The sequence below is a fragment of the Parasteatoda tepidariorum genome, chromosome 5 (assembly GCF_982258835.1).
Source record: "Parasteatoda tepidariorum strain Cologne lab strain chromosome 5, Ptep-v5.0, whole genome shotgun sequence".
In the NCBI taxonomy this organism is placed as follows: domain Eukaryota; kingdom Metazoa; phylum Arthropoda; class Arachnida; order Araneae; family Theridiidae; genus Parasteatoda; species Parasteatoda tepidariorum.
In genome coordinates, this window is record NC_141759.1 from 18787325 (window position 1) to 18803750 (window position 16426).

Here is a 16426-nt window from a genome sequence, read left to right on the forward strand (position 1 = left end):
TGGCAGTGATTTTGAAAATGTTTATCTAGATGAAAAATTATAGCTAAATTGGCAATTTTTAAAAACGTTCAATAACTTTTAAGATATTTAAGTTATTTGTCAGTTCTAAAGCCCAGATAATTCTTCGTGGTAGGATTATATATATAGTTTAAAATCATCGTATTGCTTCAAGTGAAAGGCACTTAAACTATGGCTTTTTTTTAATATTTTCCTTGGCTACAAAGCCTCGAAAAACAGCGTTAAGGCTCAAACGCAAATATTTAAATTGCTTCTATATTACAGTACATTAAACTATAAGTGTTACTACAACATAGAAAAATTTAAAACTGGTAGGTAAGAAATTCTTCAAATCTACTAAAAACGTTTAAGCTCAGATTTCATTTCGCACTATTATTCTGTTGCCCTTTTTTTACTTAAAATTCTTTTGAATATTTTAATTTAAATAAATATATAAAAATTTCTTAAATTTGCTACCACTTTAATTAATTTCCAGACCATAGATACCCTGTCTATCTTGTTAACAACTAAACACTAAAAATAGAACACTTTTGTTACAACTTTCTTAAATTGTTGAAAAAAAGGTAGTCACTGTCCTTTCATCCATTTAATGCGAGGTAACAAAAGGTGATCCTAAAAATTTTATTTCTGTTGTGCCGAAAAAACAACAAACATACTTAGGTTTGTCTATGATTTTGATGATTTTTATCTGGATGAAAAATTATAGCCAAATTGGCGATTTTTAAAAAAAATTTAATAACTTTTAAAATATTTAAGTTATTTGTCTGTTCTAAAGAGCAGATAATACTTCATGGAAAAATTATATATATAGCTTAAAATCATCAAATTGCTACAAGTGTAAGGCACTTTAACCATTACTTTTTCCCCCCTTGGCAACGGAGCTTTGAAAAACAGTGTTAACACCAAAATGTGTTTAAAGCAAAATTAATTTAAAGCATTAAAATTAAAAATGCAAGTTAGATTTAAAAGATTTAAGTTATTATAACTATGTCTAAAGATGTAAAATTTATATAAAAGGCTCTAATTCTTTTGCAATAAGCATCTTTTTACTGTAATTTGTGTGTGTTTGAGTACATAAATTTCAATTTTAAGATATAAAAGAACCGTAATTTATATAATATCAGCTAATTAATAGACAAAGAAAGTGATAATTGAAAAGGGAAAGACTTACACCAAGGGAAAGAACACTTTGGCTGCCAGAAAAGTATCTCCTGGCATCCACTTCATCATCAACATTCATTGAGTTATCAGGATCGTTTTCTGAATACAAGCCTAATGCAGAGTATGACTAAAAAAAAGAAATATATCAGGTCAGAACTAAACAAATACACATAAAAACAGAATACAATAGGCTATCTCACAAAAAATTGATAATCAAAATGGTAATGAAAATCTATGACTAATGTAATTTGATCATAAAGGACTATGCTAATCATTTATAAAAGCTCTATGCTACGTGGGAAAGAATAATTAAATTTCAGTTTACATCGACTAAAAATCCAGTACAGTATAAATGCTTATAGTACATGTATAATTTTTATTCAGGTTTTAGCATATTTAGTAAATAAATGGCTGTAAAAAACTAAATTTTAATTTTTTAAGTAATCATCTTAAGTAAACAACAGAAATTAAAAAAAAACAAACAGACCTAAACATATTTTATTAAATATTTACGCATAATAGGATCTCCATTATTTGAAGTAAATGGGAATAGACATCAAACCTAGTTCAGATAATTGAGATACTATAAAGTATGTAACATTGCTTTTAAAGATATATTCAACAATAAAAACTCTGAAAAATCAATATTTTTTTAACAATACAGTTATAAAGTACATGTTTAACCTTAATTTTATTATGACCATTTTAAAAAAGTCCTTTCATCAAATAGAAAAAAAAATGAAGGTAAGATGGGGGGGGGAGGACAAAACTAAGCGCACGATTTAACAAAAAGCTTCAGCGTGAATTTTGGTTAATAGAAGTCTAGTTGAAAGAAATATAGGTAGTCAAAGTTCAACTGTGTAAAATATTTGAATGAATTCTATTTTCTGGTTTTCCCTTTGATCAGGGACTGCCACAACAACTACAGTCTCTAAGGTGCCAAATGGATTTTAAACTTGCACATTTAAAAAAAAAAAAAGAGACGAGTAGAGGTTTGCCTGGGTGCGGTTACGAGTTTGTGGTTTCAAGTTTGTCTCATTTAGAGATATTTTTATTTTATTACATTTTTGATGATCTTTTGGTGTAAATCACAGAAATCATCCCCAAGAAATGTTCTGCAAATGCCCTTGATCTATCATTATATATATATATATATATATATATATATATATTAGTCACAATTTTTACACAACAATAGAATATATTGGATACATATTGGACATTTATTTTTTCCTGTACATTATGTTTCATTAAAAATTATGTACATGATGAGAAAATGAGTAAATAATATTTTTTTCCACAAATGATGATTTTTTTAAAAAGTTTTTGCCATTGAATAAAAAATTTACAAGTATACAAAATATTACAATAAATAATTATGAGATAACACTTTTTGGATAACAGATTATTTTACAAAAATGAATTGAGTTGGGCAAAATGTGAAAATTTCAAACGTGCCATTTACAATCACATTAAAAAATATGTATATGAATTCAGGACTTTCCTACATTTTAACATTAGATGAAACTGGCCTTGGTAAACAAACATCAAACTCTAAATATAAGTTACACAAGACATTTCAAACATAATAGGATATCAGCATTTAAAATTTTGTTTTTAATCAAATGAAATCAAATAAAAAGTACACTTACATCACCAGGTTTACAAGCAGCATTTAGATGAGGCATGGAAACAGCTCCAAATAGCTCTTTATCATTTTCAACAGAAGTAGTTTTGGCATACTTTTTTAGATATTTTGCAGGGATGGTAGAATCAGAAGTCTGGGCCTCACTACCTAATAATTAAAAAATAAATTCAATAAAAAAAAAAACGTTAATCTTTAACAATATCAAAGGTTAAATCCATTCAAAAGTTTATTCTACCAAATGAATTTATAGAAAAAATTCATTATATTTTTTTATCAGTTTCAATATGATATTTTGTAACAGTTATCATTAGCTTTTTTTTTTAAAAAAAATAGCATTTAACAAGATATAATTATTTAATTTGAACCTTGAAATATTTATAATTCAGTTTAAAAATAATGTAAGGAATTATTTTTTAAGTGTTATAAAAAAATTTCAGAATTATATTCAAGATAATTTAATTTTATTTCATTAACTTGGTACAGGAAATTAACAACCTTTTTCCCTTAAAATAATTTTTTAAACCTGTACAAAACATAAACAAAAGGAGACAGTAAATACTTTATAGTTATAAAAAACAAATCGGCAAATTATCACCAAGTAGATAAGATCTTTATCAAGGTTATCGCTAATACATAACATACATCTGTATATTTAAAAGTTGATAGATATAGCTATTTAAAATATTTATAATACACATGCAATTTTTCTAAATGTGTATTTTTAAACTAATAATAGTCTACTTATGACATCAATGAAGCAACAAATAATTCCTGAAAAATCCTGATATAATTTTATTATTAATTAATAATATTGAATCTTCAATTAAAATGCTTTATTTTGTAAACTTTTTCTCTTTTTTTTCTTTTGTAAAAAGAATATTATTAATTAATAATAAAATTAATATTTTTGTTATCAATTTTATTATTAATTAATAATATTGAATCTTTAATTAAAATGCTTTATTTTGTAAACTTTTTCTTTTTTTTTTCTTTTGTAAAAAGAATATTATTAATTAATAATAAAATTAATATTTTTGTTATTAATTTTATGATTAATTAATAATATTGAATTGTTTACTAAAATGTTTTATTTTGTTAATATTTTTTTTTCTTTTGAAAAAAGAATGAAAATTTATAAATAAATAATGCTGTTGACCTTCTCTCACTCAATTTAGCCTATCCTGGAGAAAATTAACTTTTAAAAATGTGAAATTCGAAAAGCAGGTGCAAAATATACAATAAAATTGTCTTAATTTCTTTGAAAAATGATCCAACATCAAATTTACACTACAATTTGTATCTAATTTAATGTTGAGGTCTAAGAAACACAATTAAATACATAAAATCGACAAGTTATTTAATTGCCTTTGTTACAAGAGATGAGTATTTTTATTATTTAAAAGTGAGCATTTGAAAATGCAGTTCCTGTTAAAAGCTCATATGTATTTTGTAAAGAAATAAATATAATACTTAAAAACCCTACCTTATTGTTTACATTTGAGAATATTCTTTTGTTAATGGATCATTTTTATACATAATTTTCTTTGAATATTTATCTTTTACATTGTAATTTTCAATTTTGCAGTAACCTTATTCTTTCTATATTTCAGTTTTTCATGTATTTGACAATTATTTTAAATTTCCATTAAAAATAAAGAAAGAAACATTTAAATGGCATTTCCAGTTTTTTAGAGATTTTTTTTTCCTTTCTTTTGTAAAGTTGGGGAATTTTACTTTATTTTTCAATGTCATTTTTTTCTTGTTGCTTTTTTAGGTCAATTTTAGAACAGTCAAATCGGGACTACTATAGCAATAAGTAATACAATATTTTAGGTAAACAAATGCTTTTTTAATTTTGATGTATAGAAAAGGTATATAGATAGCAGGGTTGAGATTTTTTAAATGAAAGAAGCTAGACAAAATGGAAGATACAAAAAATGGCCAATAGAATTGTTTAGTGATAAATATTATAAAAATAGTTAAAATTTAAATAAATAAAATTTAATATTCTGCTAGAAAGTTACAAGTTTTTCACACATTTATTTGGGAAAAAAAATCTATTATTTATTTCAGGTTTATACTGAATATTAAAATTTATGTTGTACATCATAAAATATAATATTTTTAATTTAAATTAAAATTATGCTAATTTTCCTAAAAGAAATGTGAACACTTATATCTACATGATTATATATATTTTTATACTAGACATTTTGTTCTTATAGCGTATGATATCTATATAACTTATATACATATACCGTATAATATAACGTATATATATGCATAAATAACTTATAATTATTTAAAAAAACATTACTTAGAAAACTAATTAAGAATGTTCATTTAAAAATAATTAGTAGATAAGATATTTTTCAACTGATTAAATTCTTTCCCTGATTTTTTTTTTATTAATATAAATATATTTTTAGTGACTTTAGATACAAAGTTTGTTAGTACTCAGGGAAACAAGTTTTTTCTTTTTTGAAAATATATCCATATATTATCAAACCATAAAATAAGAACTAATTTCTTACTGAAAAGTTAAAATTGATGTAAATCCTAAGCTATCAAAATGAAGAATCCTTAGAAGCTATCAAAATGTGAAAACTTCTACTTCTCTATGACACGTTACACTCATAAAAATCTTTAAATTTCTTTTTTTCCTATAAGCAGCCTATATGTATAAAAAATGCCCTTTAAAATGTTTACTTTTTCATAGCTTTCAGTTCATTGTGTTAAAAAGACTTTGCAGCATTATGAAATTTTTAAAATTCTTATATATCTATAATAATTTACAAATGAAAATTCAGTAGGTAATTAGTGAATAATTTTATGAAATGTAAAAATAAAATTGCTATTAAAAATATCTAAAACTTCAGCTTATAAAAGAGTTGCTTTGAGTAGTTGATGTAATTTGGAAATATTACTTGATTATGCAAATTGGTATGCTAAATAAAATTTGTTTACTATAGTTTAACACAAGGATGGCAAGTTTCTTTCAAAGTGGGAAAAACCAACCCAGAAGAAACTCTTTCTAGTTAAGAAATATCAATATGCATTAAACAAAAATTTTAATCAGTATATAATAGCAATCTAGTAGTGATGATAGTAATAGTGTTATTTCCAAGTAATTCACTAAATTTACAAATATATGAAAATAAAAATCAAAAATTTAAAAGAAAAATAAATTTAATAACTTTCTTAAGAAACTAAAAAAATAGTTTTCTTTCAACGACCTACAAAAAGAATTGTAGTAGAAATTAATTTTATTATTATGTAAGAAACTTTTTTAAAATATCCCAATTAAAATTAATACATTATTAAGATATACTGCAAATTACACATTGTATTTATAAATATGAACAACATACTAATTTTAATAAACAAATGTTGTTAAGTATTATTACAAATTAAAATTTTAATTTCATAAAATTTAAAGAAACTGATTTGGTTAAGTTGACTTTAAATCTTTTTTAATAATTAATCTGAGAATTGTGTATAAACCTACATGTTTTATTTTAAAAATTAAAACTTGTAAATTTTGAAATATAACTGTTAAGGTTAAGGATTTCTCTACATTTTGATAGCTTTATTGTCTTTAGCTAATTTACTAATATTATAAATGTTGGAAAAAAATTAGTTCTTATTTTCTCATAGAATAAATCAGAAAAAATTATTTAAAAACAAAATTACTAAAAATATTTCAGCATTAAATATTTCAACCAATTGATATTTTTTTAACAAAGTTAATTTTGAATTAATATCTTACTAAATAATATTTCTTATTTTTTAAATGATTCTATTTTTAAACAAAATATTAAGTGAATTAAAAATAATATAAGTACACTTAGCTCGTCAAAATATATATGTACATATTTATCTTGATAGAAGGTATACATATTTATTTAGGAAAATAAGGAGAGAATAAATTTTTTTTTTATAAATTATGTGGATTTTTTTATAAAAATTAATTTTTAGAATTTTTTACTTCTTTTTTGTTGTATATAAAATTTAATTTGTTTCAAAATGGAATTATCCATTTATTGTTTATCATTAAATTCTATTGTTATTTTTAGTTTCTTCCATTTTGTCTAGCCCCCCCCCCTTTTTTTATAGGGCTTTGGAAGAAGGTTTTTTTCAGAATGAAATGCCAAATCCAGTTCTTTACCCAACTGCAAGAAATAAATAGTTGTTATAATTTCTAGTTGATTAAAATTATTCTAATTTTCTACTTTTTCCTAATTGTTGCTACTTTTTTCTGTTATTTAAAAAACAATTAATAAATGGCTTTCATGTTAACATTTTATTCAAATTAGATTACAATTATAAATTATTTAAATTCTTTTTTTTTAATATTTGATATTTCTTTTTCAGAAAGAGTTTTTTCCATTTCTTCTACTTAGGTTGAAAGAAATTCATTTAAATAAAATAGAATTTAATAAATAAAATTACAAATAAATCAAAACATAGCGTAACACATTTTATACACTTTTAACGTTTATTTGTATAGCTGAAACTCACAATTCTTTTAATGGACAACTTAAATTAATAATATCAAGATAAAAGTGCTAATTATTAATTTATTTAAGTTAAGACTTGATTTAGCAGTCCATAAAACATTCAGCTTTTTTTAAAAAAAAAAGTTAATTACATTTTTATTAAATTATAGGAAGTTATCTCCAATATTTTAGGTCAGGATGACTGGGATTTGCAGAATCCTAACCTTAACTTCAAGGTAACAAAAATTTTATTTCAGCTTTTCAGGAAAAAATGTTGTACTAACTATTAACAGAGAGTAAGGTAAAAATAATTTATTTGTCAATAAAAATACATCATACAACGCATTTTAAAAATAGAGGGCAGATTTTGATAAAATAGACCGCGGCTTAGAAAAATTAAATTAGATAGGTTTTATTGGGTTAAGTATAAGGCTTTAATTTAATCTAATATATATATAGCTTAAAAGACAATTATTATAGTAAAATAAAAATTCAAATATTGATTTAAAAAAAACTTTAAGGAAGCATCATTTTTTCCTGAATACGTAGAAAATCCAATTCAATATAACTTATATCAACATTTTCACATAAATAACCTTTAATAAGTTAGTTTTCTATTTCTAAGTACTAGAGTAGCTTTGTAGCTAAGGTTATATAAACTTAAAGACAAATCTGAAATAATAAATTACAGGGTTGGCAAGATTTTGCCGCAGGTGGAAAAAACCATGGTAAATACCGGTAAAAACTGTCCTGGCAAAAACAGGTTTTTGCCAAGCAAATTGGCAAAAACGTATATTTTCCAAGATGAGAGGACAAAAACACATTTTTGGTACAAAATTATTCTTAAAATTGAAATATATACTATAAATATAAATAATTTCAAAAAAATTAACAAAATTATTATTCCATAATTAAATCATAATTTAATAATATATCATTTTAGTAGTTTAAAACATTATTGATTGGAAAATTTGTGATTATTCTCTTTTTTCCAGTGAAATGAACTTATTTTAAATTCATATAACTATAATTTAAAGCGTATCTATCAAGATGTGTAGTTAATTATTGTTCAAATAATAATTTTTTATAATATAATAATAATAATATTATACAAATAATAATATTTATTTATTTGTAAAAAAACATTTATTTAAGGATTCTAAAATGAAAAGAGGTCAAAAACTTTCTATGTTTTAAAAATTATTGCCTTTATATTAATTATTAATATGTTAAAAATAATTTTTTCATGTAATGTATCAAAATTATTATTCCTTATGATTGATTTAAATTTATTTCAAGTATTTTGTAATAATATTTAATCAGCAATTTAGATAATTTGGTTTTTGCCACTGTCCTGGCTAAAACCCCTTTTTGCCGGCAAAAACTCCAACCCTGATAAATTATGTAAAGAAAGGGCAGATTTTGATCATGTTTAATGTAACCCAATGTTTTATTGATTTTGTAGGTGGGTCTAAAACCCTGGAATAAAATTTTTTTATACAATACAAATTAATAAAATTTAGAACAATTTTTAAAACTTATCAATAAAATTTATACAAAAAAAAACTTACTTTTTGTACCAGTAATCCTTTTAATGACAGATGAAGGTGAAAATAAAGATGTAAACTGGCGTGAAGGAGATTGGCTAGAGGATTTTGATTTCTTTGACTTAGACTGAAGGGTACTAAATTTCATGTCAGATGATAGAGTTTGAAAAATATTATTAGTGCTTTTTGAAAGAGTACTAGAGGGAGGAGGGAACTTTTTAATGGATCTTTTAAGGGACTTAAAATTTGGAACATCAACAAGATCTGAAGAAGGGGACGGAGTATGCAGCAAACTATCATCACATGATTTGTAAGAAAAGTAACCAATATCATGATTACGGGAAGTTTTGACTGATTGCGAACGTTCTGCTTCTTTTCTTAGTTTAGACAATGTTTCGTTAGACGAATACAGTGCTAGATCATCGGAAACAACAAGCAAATCATCAGAATCATTTTCGCAGTGGCTGTCAGAGGACATTTTTCTTTCTGCTACAGTTGGCACATTATCATCAAGTTCAATGTCAACGACAGAAAACTTTAGATCATTTTCTTTACAATGCATTTTACCGTCAGAAAACTTGGTTTTATTATTTTGATGCAGTAATGTCGAAGAATCTGGTGTTTTAGAAGACTCTTTGTCTAATGTTTCAGCTGAATTAAGTAGTGAATCATCAGACTTTTCCATATTGTTTGAATTAGAGGATGGCTGAATCATAGATGAATCACCTTCCATCATCTCTTCAGTAATAGTTACATTTCGGGATAACTTCATAGATTCATCTTCTAAATGTATGTTTTCATTACTATCTGTAGATGATATGCCTTCATCGGAAGATTCAATCTTGGGTATTATAACTTCATCCCCATTTATTCCCGTTAAAATATTTGAATTAGTAATGCTAACATTAAAAGCTTCATTTAATTCTTCAGACAGCGGTTGCTCATCGAGTACGAGATCTTTTTCTTCGGAATCATTACCACTTGCAACTTTCTCAATATCTTGAACGTTGGCATCATTAACAGTAACTGTATGCATCAATGTTACAATTTGATTTTTAATGTATAACCTAGCCTCTGCATTCGGATCATAAGTTCTACTTTTCGCTAAAGCTATGTTGTCTTTTTGCAGGGATTGTATCAATCTCTTCCATATTCCTAATGTTTCATCTGAAATATTAAAAGCGTTTAAATCACAGTCCGTTTGAACCTTAAAAGGCCTCAACATATCAACAAGTGGACATTTAGTATTACGATTTTTTGAATCAACACAATCATCATCATCAGTCATACAATCAATGGACTCGATTGTATCACTTCCGTAGTCACTGTTGTTACTGTCGACTAGACTGCTGTTACAGCTGTTATGTTCTAAAGCGCTCGGGGATATAGTATTAAGAAGCCTTTCAATTTCAGTTTCCAGCATCTGCCAGGCAGATGTATAATCAGTTTCAATGCTGTCTTTCAAAGAATCAGCAGAAAAATGAGAAACCAGTTTTTGAATTATTGATTGAATATCGGCAGCTATTTGTTGTTTATTGGATATGTGTTTCAAATTAATGGCTTCATCTTTTGTAATATCATCTGGTAATAAATCAGTACTATTGCTTTGAGGAAAATCACAGTTAGCATTATTATCACTAAATGATACATTTTCATAAGTGTGAATCGTTTTATTTAACTTCGATGCATCGGCACCGATGCTTTCCTCTTCATCATCATCTAATATTCTGTCGGATTCTAAATTCAAATTTCTAATTATTGGGGCAGATCTAGATTTAAGTTGTATACAAGGGGAAATAGTTTCATTATGTTTATCACAGACTGAGGGAAAAGTTTCGTGTGTTTTTGTATCAGTTTCGACTTTGGTAGAGCTTGGCAAATTAATCGAAACTGATACTTCCTCGTTTTCGGGAGATTCGGTATCATCAGATTTAGGCGGTAGATGGTTAGATTCTAAGGAATTTAATAAGGCAGATCGACTTATTTTTTGATGTACACTGTCCTCTTCAAAGTCACTGACAGGTGGATCCTCGGGATATTCAGCATCATCAGGATAATAATAGTTGTCATCATCAACTAACCCAGAGGTGAAGTATTTCTCTAAGCGAGAAGATACAAGATGGGTAGGATCCACTTCCTTAGGAGTATCACCGGCTGTACCTTCAGAGAGAGAATCACTATAGATAGTACTTTCATCATCCTCTTTTTTCCTGAGATTTAATTCAGTATCATTGATGATGTCCCAGCTAAAATATCTTTCAAGTTTGGATGTCTCGGTGTTGTTGGTAGGGGTTGCTGTCCGAGAATCTCTCTCGCTTTCTTCACAGCTCTCTTCAATTATGGTATGAAGAGCATAAGCTGGAAGGTAATTCGTATTAGATAATGCTGGATGTCCCCGCATTTCTTCGTCAGAAGACACATCACTTAAAACAGCATCTTCGTCATCAAAACTGATGTCATTCATATCACAGTCATATGTGGAAGAAAAAAAACGTTGATCACCATTAAACAAATCCGAAGTTTCAAATGACATTGATTTAGAATTTTCAAATGATGTAAAATAACTTTCTAAGTTCGATTTATCAGAAACAGCCTGGTCCCTTATTTTAGAAAGTTCACTTCGTGATGCTGCAATAAGATCTTGCAATTCAGAAGAAGAATTGGATACTGAATATCCGTTCTCAACATGATTATCGTCTGATGGTCTCCAAAATTCATTATCATTTGCACTATTACCAATATCAACATTGTCCCACAATGAACCTTTTGTTACTTTTCTACAAAATGGAATGTCAGACAGTGAATCGGAAGAATTATGAACGTTGGAATTAATATGAGTACTGTTATTTTCACTTACTTGATCGTTTGATGATGAAGATACATTATTTATGACAGTTTTACATTCAGAAGATTTTTCCTGGGAAGAATAAACACTATTTGGGCTTTCATTTGACATAATTTCTGACTGTGACGAAATAGTAGATGTTTTGCGTTCCACGAATTTTCGGAAGGAATTATCGTCTGCTCGCGTTTTTGTTGATGTTTCCGGCGAATCAAAAAATTTCTTTAGTTTTGAAATGTTTTTCCCTTCAGTTCTCACAACGCGATTGACAGAACGAATCTCATCTCCTAGAGTTGCCATATTCCACTGCAAAACAGAGTAACGGGAGTTTTCGCCGTTACGTAAATCAAAGCAATCGTTCGCAATTAGCAGCGTAAAGGCTGCAGGTAGCACATAATCCTCATGGTTGTAATCCAACACAAAGCAATCGATTACGGCATAATCCAGTATTGGATGTAATCCTTTAAAGAAAGTGGTATCACATTTTAGTCTTTTAATCCAATCTGTTCGATTTCTTCGACACGTACCATCTGCTACGTTTGAAACACACAGTACAGTGCATTCGTTCTCCGCTGAATGATTTTCGCGCTTCGCCACCCGTTGCACAGCTGGCACAGTTATCTGAAGCACGGATCCAGGTGGAAGGCGTGTCTCACTTTGATCGCCAACGAGCGCGTACTGCGACTCGGGTGGAAGAAAACATTCCACGAATGTTGCTCCACCAGTTTGTGACGTAACACAGCGGTGGCTATGACGTCGTGAAGCACAGAATCCACTTTCTGAATTTCTGCCCACCTCGTTTTTCATTTCTCCCTTCAAAATTTCATTTTCACCGCTAAGGTTAACCTTTTCATTCAGGAAGTTTCGGTTTCGAAACGCCCTGTGGTTTGAAAACACAATTAAAATTTGTGGGTTTGTATATACGGAAAAATCTTCTTTTAATTGGCGGAAAGAATTTATTTGAGCTTTGTTTTGTGAATTATTCATGAAAATCGAATAATTTATTACTTGAGGATGATTAAAATTTTTATAAGAGAACTTAAGTATGTCATTGAGACTAACGTTTCTTTCATTTAGAAGTTTCTCGTGCTCAGATATTAATGAAATTTTAGGAAAATCTGTGATAGGGTTACTAATTTTGTTAAAAATATTATTGGTAGTATTTAATAAAAAAGAGGAGTAAATGATGTTTTTAACATCGTTAGAAAGAACTTTAGATAATTCTTGATCTTTAATTTCATTCGGTTTTTTCCATTTTTTTTCAGTGTTTGTTCTGGAATTAAATTTTAGATTTGATTTTTTTACATAATTGTAAAACGCACCCGATGAAAAAAGGTTTACTTCCAGATTAATGCTGCTTTCGGGATAGCTGGGAAAATTTATTATTTTCATAAAATCATCTTCGTTAGTCTGTTGAGAATGTGACGGGTTATCTAAATATAATTTCTTTTCTGACGATTTTTCAATGAGTGTTTGATCAATTAAATCAACAACCAGTTGTTTAATTTCGGAATTTTCCATTTCTTCATTTGTGATAAAAGTTTTAGTAAACAACTTACCATAAGTAATAGCATATATTTCAGAAAAAGGAGTAACCAAAGGCTCATAATAATAAATTTCTTCTATTTTACTAGATATCGAATTATATTTTATTGATTCTCCAATGCACATGACATTTTTTTTCTTGCAGAATAAGCAGGTTTTGTTCTTTCTAATAATATCGGAAAATTCAAGTTGTTCATCTTCGAAAGAACGATTTCGTTTAAAAATAATGGGTTTTTTAAATAAAGACATTTCTTTAAGCATGAAATTGACACTCAGATTATAGGTAGGCTCCTTCTCTCCGATTTTAATTTCTGAAAAATTTAATTTTGTATTTTCAATATTGCAGGCTAATTTTACGTTTGAAAAATCGTTGAGGACTATGTCTTTAATATTCGTTTGCTCATTTTCTATTTTTGTTTTTTCATTCAAAATTGTAAAGGAATCATTTTCCTGACCTAAAACAGTTTCCGATGTGTTTTCCGAGTCAACGGTTTCTGGTGTCAAAAAGAAATAAAATTCATCTTCCTCCGATGAATTCTCTTTATTTTCAGAGGAACTGAACGATAAATTCCAGTCATCCTCATCACTCAATTCATATTTCTTATTTCGTTTAATGTCTAAAGTTTCCAAGCCGGAGGCCTTATTGCCATTTTTTGCATCTAAAGTTCCAGTCCCAAATGCACTTATGGCGTCTTCCATATAATCCAAGTTAGATTCTAAGGATGTTTCTAAACTGCTTACATAAGCTATTCTATAGTCATCTGGTACGATTTTCCCCATATCGAGACTGCAAAGACTTTGGACTTCGAATTCATAGGCACAAGGAAAATAAAGATCTTCAAAATGATTCGCTAAATCCTTTTCTAACTTTTGGACTCTACTTTGAACAAAGCCCACCCTCCAGAAATCATTATCTTCAAAGTCCATGAATGGTAACAGAGCTGGAAGCGAGAAGCTTCTTCGTTTCATGCCAGTTGGTAATTCTTCGTAATTTTGATCGTTTTCAGGATAAAAGTTTGTATTTCTCCTGCGATTAAATATTCTAGTTCCTCTCACGGAAAATCGTCGAATTAGGAAATTATTACCCTGAAATTCTATTCCAGACAAAATGGCGTTGTCTATCTCATGTTGCCATCTTGTGTTTCTGAATATTCGTAATGCATCACCTTTAGTATAGACTTCAATTTGAGAAGCAGATTCTTCGGAATCAGTGATAGTCGGAATTGTTTCCGATCGATTAATTTTTGATCGTATCGATGATGGTTTCGGAGGAGCGCTTCTGGATCGAAGATCAGGCTCATTATCGGAATCTAGCTCTTCATCACAGAAAAGAGAATTCTGAGACATATGTGTAATTATGCGAATTTTTCTTCTTGTTTGTTTCAAAATGGAACTTGTGTATTTCAGACTATTGCCTTGTGATCTTAGTTTCCGACTTAATGTTTTTTCTTCCTGCTCCAGTAGCCTCCATCGTTGTAAGGACTCAGTATTAAAGGTTTCCACATGTGGATGCAAATGACTTTTAAATCGTTTGGAATGATTTTCCGATTCATATTCTAGAGCTTTGTTACTACTTCTAGAATATAAGCTCTGAAAATTTTCCTCTGAGAAAGAACGCACTCTTCCGTTCATGGAACCATTTTTAGAGCCTGAATCCAATACTCCATGAGAAGCTGCAATAGAACAAACAAAACTTAAATATAAAATAACGAATAATGTATAACAATAAATTACAATAATAATAATAACAATAAATTAATCTTATTCTATTGTTATATATGTTACCGGCAAATTATGAAATCCGGCATTGCATAGAATTCCTAAAATTAGCCTGCAAAGTATGAAATGATTTATATTTCACACATTGCCTAGGCATTCCACAGAATATAAAATGCATCTCTGATTCGTCAAAATGTCATTCAAAAATGACAAATTCAAAACGTTATCCGATTTGATATTAATTTATTCCTGGATATAAATTACATTTATTCGATATTTTAATACTTACTGACGATAGATTAGAAGAAACATCAGTGTTTGGAGTATCGGGCAAATGTATACCGGGCAGTGGCACTTGACTTTAAAAAAACATCAGTGTAGGGTATACCGGGCAGTTGCACTGAACCTAAAAAAATATCAGTGTAGGGTATACCGGACAGTGGCACTTGACCTTAAAAAAACATCAGTGTAGGGTATACCGGGCAGTGGCACTAGACCTAGTATATATTTCGGACATTTACCAAAGGTCCAGTCATACTAGGTCTAGTTAGGTGCCATTGCCCGGTATACCCTACACTGATGTTTTTTTTCCAGGTCAAGTGCCATTGCACGGTATTCATTTACCCGATACTCCAAACACTGATGTTTCTTCTAATCTATCGTCAGTAAGTATAAAAATATCGAATAAATGTAATTATATCCACGAATAAATTAATATCAAATCGGATGTAATAAATATTTCGGACATTCACCAAAGCGACTATGTGATTGTCAACATTCACCGGTGAAAGTCAACAACCACCGATTTCAGTCATTCACAGTAACATGCACATCATTTACATAATAACCTCATCAGGACGTTTATTTCATACTTTGCTAAATAGCATTTGGCATTCTATAGAATGCCTAGGCATTTTATACAATGCCTAGGAAAAGTATGTAATACTTCTCACATTTCATACTTTGCCCCAAAACATCCGGCATTCTATACAATGTCGGCATTTAATACTTTGCCGGTAACATATACATAACAAGCGAATAATTTTAATTCAATAACGACTAAGGTTAAACATCATCTTAATGTATTTATTACTAAATAAATTTATTTGAGAAAATATTATATCAAAAGAACCTATCTCATGATGTTGTGCTGAGACTGTACAATGTATCTTATATTATTGAGGGCTGTCAACTTTCTACGCGTTCTGGGAAAAATTACGTGGTAGCTAAGTTTTTGTTTTAATTCATAGTTTTGTAAATATTATTTAAAGTTATTTTTCACACCACTACTTGTAAACAATTCAAAAGTTCATATCAAAAACCACTTTGAACCACAAGAAAACAGGACAGGAAAACTTTGACAACCTGACAGGAAAACTTTTAAAATCGCAGCAAAATTTCCACATATTCTGGAAATTCCTTTTTTAATTGCCTACTGCTCTATGAA

The 16426-nt window shown here is 28.1% G+C and overlaps 1 protein-coding gene across 4 annotated transcripts in view; it reads right to left on the bottom strand.

Annotated features, from left to right (window-relative positions):
- LOC107436800 (uncharacterized) overlaps positions 1-16426 on the bottom strand; it is a 192043-nt gene that overhangs the window by 11601 nt on the left and 164016 nt on the right. For 3 of the 4 annotated variants that reach the window (XM_087163482.1, XM_087163484.1, XM_087163483.1), the window contains 3 exons: positions 8898-14933; positions 2826-2974; positions 1190-1306 (listed from right to left, as the gene is read on the bottom strand). In XM_087163482.1, coding sequence (XP_087019608.1) covers positions 1190-1306; positions 2826-2974; positions 8898-14933 — 6302 coding nt within the window. The remainder of the gene's footprint in view (positions 1-1189; positions 1307-2825; positions 2975-8897; positions 14934-16426) is intronic. The other variant, XM_043048995.3, reaches the window with a different exon arrangement.